At 36.0% G+C, this 12,954-nt stretch overlaps 2 protein-coding genes and 1 long non-coding RNA gene across 3 annotated transcripts in view; all 3 read right to left on the reverse strand.

The window, feature by feature from the left end:
* LOC119576890 (cuticle protein AMP1A-like) overlaps positions 1-528 on the reverse strand; it is a 758-nt gene extending 230 nt beyond the window's left edge. The window contains exons 1-3 of the mRNA XM_037924537.1: positions 505-528; positions 157-371; positions 1-47 (exon numbers count right to left, since the gene is read on the reverse strand). The exon at positions 1-47 is cut by the window's left edge and continues 230 nt beyond it. Coding sequence (XP_037780465.1) covers positions 1-47; positions 157-371; positions 505-513 — 271 coding nt within the window. The 5' untranslated portion in view covers positions 514-528. The remainder of the gene's footprint in view (positions 48-156; positions 372-504) is intronic.
* A 4,377-nt stretch (positions 529-4,905) lies between these two features.
* On the reverse strand, positions 4,906-5,657 carry LOC119576892 (cuticle protein CP14.6-like). Its single transcript, XM_037924540.1, has 3 exons — positions 5,624-5,657; positions 5,288-5,496; positions 4,906-5,111 (listed from the first exon to the last, which is right to left on the reverse strand). Exons 1-3 carry the CDS (start codon positions 5,630-5,632, stop codon positions 4,916-4,918), a joined length of 414 nt encoding a protein of 137 aa, XP_037780468.1. The 5' UTR covers positions 5,633-5,657; the 3' UTR covers positions 4,906-4,915.
* A 1,574-nt stretch (positions 5,658-7,231) lies between these two features.
* LOC119576514 lies at positions 7,232-7,741 on the reverse strand. Its single transcript, XR_005229068.1, has 2 exons — positions 7,672-7,741; positions 7,232-7,493 (listed from the first exon to the last, which is right to left on the reverse strand). It is a non-coding gene; the product is annotated as an uncharacterized LOC119576514 (long non-coding RNA).
* Between the last annotated feature and the right edge of the window lie 5,213 nt (positions 7,742-12,954).

A 12,954-nucleotide genomic window follows, 5' to 3' on the forward strand; every position in this document is an offset into this window, starting at 1 on the left:
CAGCCACGTACTTGACGACAACGGGAGTGCCGTCGGGAGCGGTGTAACTGAGATGAGAGATAGCGTAAGATCAGAGGACTCGGAACAACTGTGTTGAAGGTGGACTAGAATTCCATAAGTCAACAGAAAACGAAGGATGAGTCAGAAAGTACTTACGAGTATTCTCCAGCCATGATTACAGCGTCCTCATCACCGTCGGGGGATCCAGACTGGGAGACGCGGATGCCATTGCCAGCTTCGAAGTCGAGGCTGTATGTTCCGTCATCCTCTTGGACTCGGTCGTCCCTAAGGATTGGTACAAACTCAACCTCTTCGCTTGAGCTGTACTGGGGAGCAGCGAAGGCCACGGCGGCAACACAGGCGAGGATTACCTAAATATAATGATCACATACATAGAAAATGTTAGTTTACAAACAATTAGACCCAGGAAGTTGAAGAAACACACAAAGGAGAGAACTTTTGCTTTCATTTCATTCCAAGTTTACCAAGTCACACGGCACTCACAAACTTCATGTTGGTTAGATGCCGATCGAACTGATGTCCCGACACAAGTGACGGAGCCTTATATGTAGCACAGGGACTCTTTTGACCTTAGCGTTACCCTTGTAAATTCCGTTTAGCTTTTATGACCATGACCTTTTCGGAGTAGTTATGGCCCTTTCATCGCACTTATGACATCTTCATGGTAGTCGTGGTAGAGATAATGAAATAACAAATATGTAAAATTGATTATAACCCTTTGTACGATAATTTGCATACTACAAACAGTAATTGACGAGGAAAATGTGTCTTATAGTAAACCAGTGATAATCTAATCTTTCGATCTTACAGTTATAACAAGGTTAGTGATGATTATAACAAACAAAGAAAAAGGGTTACTAATAGTGACAACAGTGATACTATTATTGAGGGCTTCTTCGGGAATACAAATCCAACCTTTAACGTTAATAAAAAAAAATCAACTGTTCGGCGAGCTGTTAAGGTCTTTTTGCAAGTTCTGTCAAAAAATGACGTCAATGTTATGACACCACCCATCGGCTGTAATGCGCCTGTGCAGACCATAAATGACAGTAAGGGAGCATAAGTGAAGATTATAAGGAGAGAACATGCATGCATGGGCTATTATACAATTATTATTTATAAGGATATTGCAGAGAAAGGCCACGAACATGCTAGATAATTCTGAAAACAATTTCTACATTGGTACTTTTCACTCAGAAAAAAAATATTTTAATGAATTTCGTATGACTTCATAATCACACATACCTTCCTGTGCTTTTACATCAAACATAAATTATGGCAATGAATGTGAATTGTATATTTTCTTATCAAAAAAAAGTTAATCCAAATATTTGAGAATGAACAGCCTTTATTTACTAAAAGGCTTTATAGACGGACATCGTATTGAATGATTAGAAACGGACGTGGTGACAAATGCTCTTAGCATGGAAAGAACTCGCTTTCCCCAATCTCTGGAAAGTTAATATTCACTAGACAAAACAGCAATATGGAGACGCGAATATTATATGAATTACGTTCAGTACAGATATAATGAACATGCAAGTTGGTAGAATGAATGCAATTGATGCAGTCAATAGAAATGACGTAAATTAATTAGATATGGGACTTAACATTGATCCCTGTTTAACCTTGAATATAGGAAAAAAATATACATAACTATTTTGGCACTCGTATTGTAGTGGCGCATATATTATTCTATAGCAGTGCAGTTTGTCCATTAGATCTCCCGTTTTCTTTTATGGACAGGTACTGTTTTAATAAAGAACATAGTAATCACTTGCAGTGTATCTAGGAATATCATCCCTAATTGCTGTCATCAATGCAAGTCCATAAACCTCATATCTGAAGTGTAACAGGACACAAATCACAAGATGTACTATTGTTTCACTAATCACAAACACACACAAATTTATTTATATACATACATACAAATATATATATATATATATATATATATATATATATATATATATATATATATATATATATACAAATATATTTTCTTTTATATACATGCATACATATATACACATATGTGTGTGTGTGTGTGTGTGTGTGTGTGTGTGTGTGTGTGTGTGTGTGTGTGTGTGTGTGTATATATATATATATATATATATATATATATATATATATATATAATTTGTCGATGTGATTTTTTTGGAAAGTTGTAATTATTATTACTTTTATTATTATAGTCATTATTATTGTAATTCATTGTTATTATTATCATTATTATTATGTATATTGATTTATTGTTATTATTATTATTATTTTGTTGTTGTTGATTTATTGTTATCATCATCGTCGTCATCATTATCATTATCATCATTACTGTTTTTATTATCATTATCATAATCATTGTCTTTATCATTAACATTATAAAAATCATTAGCATTATCATTAAAATCATCGTCAATATTATTTGTATAACTATTACATCTAATATTTCTATTATAAATTATATTGCAATTAGTGTAATACCGATATTATCTTCATTATGACGCTCATGAATCCTCTCTTTGTTATCATTATCATTATAATTATTTCATGGATTGTCAGTATCAAACTGTGATTATATTTTCACGAACAAAGGGACTGGATGGAGAAACAAGGGTGTACCGACAAGAGGAAGCCGTTCTTGTCAGCCACGTCCTTGACAACAAAGGGAGTGATGTCAGAAGTAGAAGTTGTAAGGTCTATCTTGGTGAACGCGATTGTCGCTCAGGATTGGCATGAACTCTTCGCTGGAGTCATACTAAGGAGCAGCAAAGGCGACCATGTAAGAAGTGATTATGTGTTTATATATTGCTTGTTGATGTAAGAAAATGAAAGCGAACTTTTAGGGTATTTCAGATTTACCTATCATCACTTATTTCACAAGTGCTGCGTTACTGTGCATCTTATGTAAGGCATTAGCTATTGTTCCAATGCTCGTTTTGAACTAACAGATATTTATCTCAGTAAAAGTCACGCGTTATCACCAAGTGTTGAAAAGAAAAATAGACATGTTCTTACTCTTGTGGAAGACAACCATTACGTAGACGTATTGATATTAATATCTTTATTCTTAAGATAAAGAGGAACTTATCAGTATTAGTATTACTTTTGGTATCGGTATTATCATTTAGATCATTAGGTTTCGTTACATTCCATTTAGTCATCATCACATTTTTATTATCATTAACTCATCACATTTCGTCATAATAACAAGTTTTTACTGTATTAAACCTCAACCATTTCCCACATTAACCGTTTTTGACTGTTTTTAGCAGTTTACCCAAAACTGTTTGATGTCGGAACTATTTTCATTTTACGCGATCAATTTTGATATTGCCCAAATCATTTTGCTTCCCATTAATTAAAAATTGTCTGACATCCCGTAGTTTCATTTGCTTAATTTTGAATGGTGATATAAAAGGTAACACGGTGTATATGTGTCAACCCAAGTCATTGGTTGCTGTAGTCGATTGTACAATTACAATTTAAGTTTTCAAACATGAGAGGTATATTTTGCCATGACATATATGTACGTAAAAAAAAAAAAAAAAAAAAATAACATACAACTTGTATTTTTTACTACGTATTTTTCTTGTACGTGAAATATCATGGCTTCGTATTCGGTTTGAAGACTGATATTTTTGCTTTATTATTATCTGTTTCTCCCCTTTATGATAATAGTGACATTGCCACCAGCCAATTTCCACCATTAATGAAGATTATCTTTAAATATTTTTTTAATCGTGTATCACTTTCCTTCATGAAGATTAACTTTTTCTTGTCACTCCGTGGGCCATTTAGAGCATCCCGAGGGCCACATTTGGCCCGCGGACTACGAGATTATCTTGACTAAAGAAAGATCTCTCCTCTCCTCTCTCTCTCTCTCTCTCTCTCTCTCTCTCTCTCTCTCTCTCTCTCTCTCTCTCTCTCTCTCTCTCTCTCTCTCTCTCTCTGTTTTCTTCTACTTCTCTCTTATTTGATCATCATTATTTTTACTATTCATATCCTTATATAATTTCCTAATAATCTCACGTTATAATGCTAAGAAAAATGCGAAAATCCCATTCCGACTGAGCACGAGATCCAAGGTTTAAAAAGCGGTGGGATAGCTTAATGCGGTTTAACTGCCTGAATCAGGAGTGTATGTGTAACCGCTTTCGTTTGTTCACGTGGTAAGTATAGAAATTCAATTGAAATACTACTAGCACTGGTGCCAAATGATGTGTCCTAAGCCGGATGAATAGGAGAAGATTCCTAAGGTAACACGGCATCCCGTGGAAGATGGACCCTACCGTACTCATTCCAAGGGATCAAACATGAAAACTACAATTAAGTATCATGCTGTGACCACGGCGGCTCAGACATGAACCTACCGTTAAAAGAAGAAGAAGATCCTTAATATATGAATTTTTCTACCATAATCTTAGTGTTTTAATGAATAATAAGATATGTCGAAAATCCTTTTCCCAGGCTGGATCACAAAGATCTAAACGTGCAGTTGGTGGAGTATTAGCTTAAATGTGTTTTAGCTGAGTCAATCAGGAGTGGTATGTTGTAAACGTCTTTTCTGTAAGTTATTTTACGTATAAGTTTATAAATATTCAATTGAAATATGTAAAAGGTGCACTGCTGTAAATTATGTTTTATGCGATGATAGGGATGGAAATAGGTATATAGAACCGTTCCTAGATAAACAGTGAAACAGTCATGTTCGATGAAAATTTGAACTGCTAAAACTTTATCATCCCATAATTATGTCAAAATAATGCATGTAGATATTGAAGTTAATTTTATACGAAGGGAGTATTGTGTTAGAGGGACCCAAAAATACTTATACGATAAATATATGGTATATTGACAAATACGATAAATACATTAAGTTCTTTGAGCAGCTTGTTTAATTGTAACGTTCATCAGAATCGTCGCTGCGGTTGCGGTCCTCCTCGGCGGCCTTTGCGATCTGGTCGAGGACGAACTGAGGGATCGGGTGAGGGAACTCGGGAGCCACGGGCAGGTGGGCGCCCTGGGGCTGGAAGCCGTTCTCGTCAGCCACGTACTTGACAACAACGGGGGTGCCATCAGGAGCAGTGTACCTGTAAAAATATTAAGATGGGCAACGGATTTTGAGGAGACACCTCCCTGGAACAAATCATGCGCTACGATGTTACATATGATGAGACCCTTAAATTACGTAATACGTAAAATGCTGAGGGCTGGACTCAGTTTGGAGGGTCAATAGAGAACAAGAAATGCATCATGAAATACTCACGAGTATTCTCCGGCCTTGATCACAGCGTCCTCATCACCGTCGGGGGATCCAGCCTGGGACACGCGGATGCCGTTGGCAGCTTCGAAGTCGAAGTTGAAAGTTCCATCATCCTCCTGAACACGGTCGTCCTTCAGGATTGGCACGAACTCTTCGCTGGAGTCATATTGGGGAGCAGCAAAAGCCACGACGGCCACGCAAGCGATGATGACCTACGGGAAGCATATATATATATTTTTTTTATCAATTTACAGTTGATCATACTTAAGGAATGTTTTCATTTCCGCTGAACAATTAGGGTATTTCACTTTCATTAAAGACGATTCAGTACACACTCACAAACTTCATGTTGCTGGTGTAAGGATCACACTGATGATTCCGACCAGCAGAACACGACTTTATATAGTACAGGTTCCCTCTTGACCTTATCACTGCTATTGCAGGCGTGGCCCTAACGCTGCCGACTTTGACCCTTTCTCGCAATAAGCTTGATGTATGTTGGCAAATGCTGCTGATATCTTGCCATCAGAGGACAATATTATCGCAGTGGATATTATCCTTATCATTCTTGTTGCTGCTGTTGTTCTGGTTATTTTGATTGGCATTTTTTTATTGTCATCACTACGATTACATTGATGGTTTGAATATAATTTTTATTTATACACCGAACACGCTTAGAGCTGTTGGTAGCCCGACACATGACCCGAACGGATTCCGATGTTGAAAGAGATGATTATAGCACTGATGATATTCTTGCATGATTCAGTAATCGGAGTTTGGCAGTTGAAGGTTTGCCATCGCACGTGTCCAGACAGGAAAATATAAAGGATACTTTATATTGCATGTAGTGGATCTCTCCTACGAAAGTAAGTGGTATGATTGAGCAATTTCTGTGGCAAATCTGGGGTCTGGCATATGTAGAATTTACTCAACACTTTCTTTGCATATGTTGACCTTTTGAGCGTTTTCGAGTGTAACATTAGTATACTATCTCACCATTCAAGTGCTTTTCTTGAATTGGTAGAGATTACTCTTGGGTATGAATATTGGGACGCGAATTGTTATTGTGTAATCTGCCACCGCGTCGCGCGTTATCAACAATAAATTCAAACAAACAAAAACTGGCACTTCAGTAGGAGGACCGTCCCACTACACACGAAGCCACGTTATGTTTTATCTTGTGGTAAAGAAAGACACACAGCCAGAGGTCGAGTTAATCATTATTAATATTAGTATTTTTGATATTTACATCAGCACTTTCCTCATTAATGGTAACAGTAGTAGTATCAGTAATTATGTCAGCTTCATTACTAAAACTTACATTAAATTCCCCAGTCATTATCAGATAATCATCAGATAATAATTTTTAGGTCTGCCACTGTCGTTAACACTCATCATTACAATTAACTTTAACGCTAGCATTGCTTTTACTGTTGCTACACCCCAAGCGCACGAACTCTGCCTTGAGCGAACGATTGGCGTGTCTTAAATATGCCTTATTACAGGAATTTAGCCTCGATATTATCTAAATAAGGTTCTTATTTCAGCGCAGATTGCGTAGAAAGAAGGCCCTCTTTTGTAATGATTGTTAGTACTATGTTTTATGATTATTATTATCCATAATATTTGACTTTTACCTTCATTATCATGTTGTCATTAATGAGTAAACAATTAATCCCAAAAGGTCTAAGGGGGCAGTCCAGATCATGTTGCCAGGCAAGATGTGTATTACCTGAACTCTATTCATATTGCCAAATATAGAAAAAAGTATGATTGAGAATTAATATCTTCACAATGTATCGTGAAGATATTCATTCTCATTCATACCTATCTAATGTGTTTTAGCTGACAAAATGGTCTATAGTAAACTATATGAAAACAGTGTACGGACGATGAAATTAATTTCGTTCAGTTCAGCACCATGGTTGGGGATAGCAAAAACATATATACATTACGTACATAGTCTATTGATAATATACAATATATACATTAGGTTTCATGGGTAGCTGTCTAATTGTAACGTTCATCAGAATCGTCGCGGGCGCGGTTGCGGTCTTCCTCGGCGGCCTTTGCGATCTGGTCGAGGACGAACTGAGGGATCGGGTGAGGGAACTCGGGAGCCACGGGCAGGTGGGCACCCTGGGGCTGGAAGCCGTTCTCGTCAGCAACGTACTTGACGACAACGGGAGTGCCGTCAGGAGCAGTGTACCTGTAAAAATATAATGTAAGGATTTTCAAGAAGACGATTCGTTATAACAAACCATGCGTTAGGGTATATATTATAAGACAATTTAAACAAATAAAAAACAAATCTGTAAACCAAAACGTAATATGATGAACTGAATCCGATAGGTCAATGAAGAACAAGGTAATCGTGAAATACTAACGAGTATTCTCCGGCCTTGATCACAGCGTCCTCATCACCGTCGGGGGATCCAGCCTGGGACACGCGGATACGTGCACTTCAAGTAAGTTAATTCATTAGTCTCTGAAAAGTTTACTTCGGTTGCACAACCTCGAGATCATTGGAACACAATGCTTGTTTCTGTTTACGATGATACCACACGAATTCGTCACAATATTGTTTGGAAAATTGTTCCGTGTACGAAGAAGGATGATTTATTTTAATGAATTTATGGCATTTAATTCATTAACAAAGTCGTAAACTCACAACTTATTAATGGGAAGGCCCCCTTACCTCCTCATATCACTTTATATATTAGTTTCCCATTGCAACATCATGCTATTGCAGGCGTGGCTATTACCTAACCTTTCATATAGTATTGCATATTAAGAGACATAGTATTTACATATTTTACATGTAGAATATTCATCTATATCAACCATCTTTAGTATAGTGCAGTATAACATAAACTTTTCGTAGTTTTTAATTTCTTGTTTCACAGCATATCTCAAGGTGTTTCATTTAATACTAAGTTTTTATTAATTTATTCGAATGATATGGAGGAAGCTTGTAAGTAATATCTAAAATGTGAATTGGTAAATTTCGGCCACTTGGAATCTGTATTGATTTAATGTTCAAACTCGAGACCATAAGTGAGTTCACCTAGGTTGAAGTTTAAACAATAATTTACGATACGTACTCGGGCAGCGAATTTAGTGTAATCATTAGTTGGCTTACTTTTCAGGCTCTTAACACAGAATTATTATGTAAAATGGGGGATAGAAATAAATCGTAAAAATGGAATGACACTTGCAGTAAGACAGTAATGGAAGTAAACGAGTATTCTGTTGTAAAAGAATACCACACATAGCGAATTTCTTACAGTGGTATATAGTTAATCGTGTGAACCACATTTTTAAAGCATGCCTCGTTTGTATACTGTTTACCATGAGTCCTGAACAATGTCTGGGGAAGCATATTTGGATAGTTAAAATGGGTTATTTGTATGTAAATTTTGGCGTGATATGTTTAATGAATTATTTTACGATAATGACTGATTAAATAGTAAAAGCCCCCCCCCTCAATCTTCTTTCTTTAACCGTTACCTTATTTCATTGCAATTCCTTCTATCTATTATAATCATTGTTAAGTTATTGGTAGCTACTTACGACTGGCCTTTACGTTATATTGTAAATTTGGTTTATATCTTAATATTACATACCATTGAGTGAGTCTAACCAATGAATTATACTCGTTACATTATGTTTGTTTACATCATTATCATCACTGTTATGATTTCGTAGCTTTTTAAATCTTCAAGATAAAATAGAAGTAGTAAATAGTATTGAAAATTGAATCGTTTTAAATCGTCAGCCTGGAATCTGGTATTGGTTTTAGACCAAGTGCGGCAGCTCATTGAATTGTTAATGATACAATTAATTAGATGAAGATCCAATCTACTTGAGCCTTTCAGGAAGATATTGGATAAGTTCGTCGCATGTACTTAAACTAATCGCTACGTGGTCATACTCTAATGTAAAGGCATTTTGATACATAAGATATGTATATTAAGTATAGTTAAAATAATATAAATAATGAATTGTTTAAAGGCAATCATAGTTAAGTAAGTGGTAGAGGTAAAGAAAAGTGGTATAACGCTAATAGGATAACAATTTATAATTAAGAAAAATAATTTTTTTTTAGAGTTGTTATGTACCTTCATCAAATCGTCCTGCGGTTGGGTTCCGCAGCCTTGGACGGTCGAGACGAATGGGGTTGGGTGAATCGGGAAGCAGCAGTGGCGCCTGGGTGAAGCCTTCGGTATTGCAGAACGTACTTGACGACATGGGAGGCAGAGACAGCGGTCCAGAAATATAGCCGGTATGATTTTCGAGTTATGCTTTATTATTAACTGTTACTGGAATAATATTTTGTAAGCTTATCTTTAATTAAGTTAACTTTAACGCAATATCGTGTAATCTTGAATGAATTGAAGCCATAGAGAAAATAGGTATCATGAGTATCACGAGTATTACCCGCTATCAAACGTCTCATTACGTCGGGTTGATCCACTGACACCGGATGCCGTTGGCAGCTTAAGTCGATTAAATGTTCCATTCATCATGAAAAGGCGTCTTCGAGGATGGAAAGACTTTGAAATTGGAACAGCAAACCAGACGGCAATGCTTCGGATAATGCCAAGGTGGTAAAATTATTTGTAATATTTGTTGATTATATGAATTCATATGAAGAAATTCATTTATTTCAATGACTTTTAGATTTAAGTATTTAGGATGATTCAAGTATAAACTTATGTTCGTGTAAGATCACGATAACCGTCCAATAGAAAGATTATATAAGTAATTCCTTGAATTAGCTATCTATGCAGTTGCCTTAATACTTGACCCTTTGTACACATCTGATCAGTCTGAGAGTTAAGAATATTGTTAAACTGTATAATTATTCAGAACGTAATGCACTGTATTAAGTTGTTCGTTAACTTTTATTATTGTCTTTGGTGTCTTCTCTCTCGTTATCTCGATACTTAACTGTGTTTTGGTGTAAGTCAAATGCATTGAATTATCTTGATTGGAATATAGGATTCGTACGTCGTATAGAAGTAGTTTTAAGTGATTAGGTATAAGAAAGTCAGCAGTCGAATTGTTTGTCGATTTAACAATTATGACTCAGGGATAGTTTTCATCAACGTTTAAAATATTAACCTATTTCACGGCTTTTAGATGTTGTTACACACTCGTATGAATTTGGATAGTTCTTGTGATAGTTTTTAAGCTTATTCGGTCTCCATGCTAACAAAAAATGGGCATGTATTTGCAAAATGAAAAGGTCAGATTGAATAAATCATTTCATTTTAAATCTTCAGGGTAAGAAAAGTCTCCTCGGATCAAAATTTTTCATTACCTACTTTTTCTTGGAAGGTATACCTAAGTTTGGCCTTATCATCCTTTAAACACTCTCGCTGTGTTTTATAACTTCACATGACGTTTTCAAATTGATCTTACAGCGATTGAAGTTTGGAAGATAGGTCAATATGGGTCGAGTTTGCTATTGCCTTAAATGAAGTATTATTTCAATAGTTTAATCACCTTTGGGTTAGTAGAATCTCTCATCTCTTCTCTCTCTCTTGCTTCTCTCTCTTCAGTATTATCCTCTATCTCTCTACTTTATTTCATATCTTTTTTCTTCGTCTCGTCATCATATTCATTTCATTTTATTTATATCATATAATTTTTATTATTGTTATACTTATTGTCTGTATGTTATTGTCACATTATATATTCTTTATTCAAGTTTTTATCTTTTTTAATATGATACTTCTTATAGTTGAAATTACTATATGATGACCTAATATTCATCTAATTTCAATTTTTTTTTTTTTATTATTAAGACATTAATTTATAAATAATATATCATTTTTCGTTATTACATTTTATGATATAAAGTTTTTTTTCTAAAGTTTTCATCAAAACTAATGGAGCTAACTGCTGTAAATCTTGCGTTAAGTATGTGTTAGCTAAATCGTCTAAATGTACAATTGAGTTGAGTAATAAACGAATAAAATGCTTTTCAGTTTAACATGTTGATTAGATAGCTGTCATTGCCTTTTAGAAGGAATGTCATTAACTGTCTGTGGCCGCGGTGAAGGTTAGAGCGTGACTCAAACTGTAAACAAAATAACTGATTCAGGTCGAGCACGGGCGAACGTGCTCTACCTATTGGCAAGAAAATCATCGATGCCGCTATCCCACTGGTGCCGCCAAGCCCAGTTAGTGCGGTAACTAGAATGGTGACCGAAAAAAAAAAAAATCACAATATACAATAACACCGGGCCGGAGGCATGGCCTGCACCCTCTCAATTGCAAAATCATGAAGCCATGATCGCCAAGCCGCGGCCAATGTTCCAAGCATCGGATAAAAAATGTAGAAGAATCTAATTAGCTACGGCACGCCTTGGGTGTACCTGGGCAAGACTTACACTATTCAAACCTAAACATGGGTGCAATCATCAATTCATGCTGTGCCAGCCGGATAAAAAAATAGTAAATATACCTAAATTAACAGATATTGTTTGTGGAGAATGTGAACCTACGAATACCACTTCAGCTATAATTATTATAATTAAAATAGTGCTGCTCGATATTTTTCTAACTTAAATAGCAGAGGAAACTGTGTGTAAAATAATAGAAAATTGTATCTATATTAACATATAAATTAATTGTTAATTAGTATTTCGAATGTATTTTCAAGATTCAGTGTTAGCACCTGTAGGGTTGTAACTGTGTAAAGTATGAATCTATGGGAACTGGCAAATGGGGATGGTAGGTTTTTCAGACTGGTAACGCGTTTCGCAGTAACGTCGCTGGTCGGCCACCGGTGTGCCTTGGACTGCTCAACGATGGGGTAGACTTGTGTGGGATTAGGGACAATGGTGATGGTCGATGGGGATGGTATCGTTACGTCAAAAACTTTGAACAAAAAACGGGTAGACATCAGAACATCGATGTTTAACTGCTTTGAAGATTAATTGGAAAAGAATTAGATACTACATAGTTATTATCGTTACACGGACTCATCTGAACTGGACACTTGGAACGGAGTCCGTGGCAGCTCGAAGCAAGTAGTTTCATCTACTCTGACTAGGTGGTCTCAGGATAGCTCAATCTCCGGTCATTCGGGGATACAAGCGCCGCACCAAGGGGGATTCGCTGGACAGGAACATTGGGTTCTGAATCGAAGTGAGTCATCATCATGAAAACTTATTCAATAACATCATGTTGGACAACCATGAGAAACCATGTGAACACAAACCACTTCGTTCTGATGAGAGATACCTGATGGAATCGTCAGATAATTTGACTTTTATGAAAAGTGCCTCTTGCGTATTGTAATAAGGATAGCCTTCCTTAAATTACGATATGGCATTGAAATGCATATTAAATACATAAATCATCAATTTTTGCTCTGCTAAATTGCACGATGTAGCGCTAGATGACTCGACTTTATCAGTTAAGTCCTCTTGCCTTATATTCGTTTATTTCAGGCTTGGATTTTAGTTGACATTGACCCTCGTAATGAGCGTGATGATTTGGAATAGTACAATGTTATCTGACATCTTACACATGGTAGTATAATTGGGAGTTAAGCTTATGGCTGGTATTTCATTAACATATTTATCACCAATCTACCTCATAATTATAAGATTGTTTCATTTCAAACTATTTAGCGTAATAGGTTCTGACTGTTT

This window comes from Penaeus monodon, chromosome 9 (genome assembly GCF_015228065.2).
Source record: "Penaeus monodon isolate SGIC_2016 chromosome 9, NSTDA_Pmon_1, whole genome shotgun sequence".
Classification (NCBI taxonomy): Eukaryota; Metazoa; Arthropoda; class Malacostraca; order Decapoda; family Penaeidae; genus Penaeus; species Penaeus monodon.

Coding starts and splice junctions, on each gene's coding strand:
- LOC119576892 (XM_037924540.1), bottom strand. Junction 5,112..5,287: donor ATCAAGGCCGGAGAATACTC/GTGAGTATTTCA, acceptor ATATTTTTACAG/GTACACTGCTCCTGATGGCA.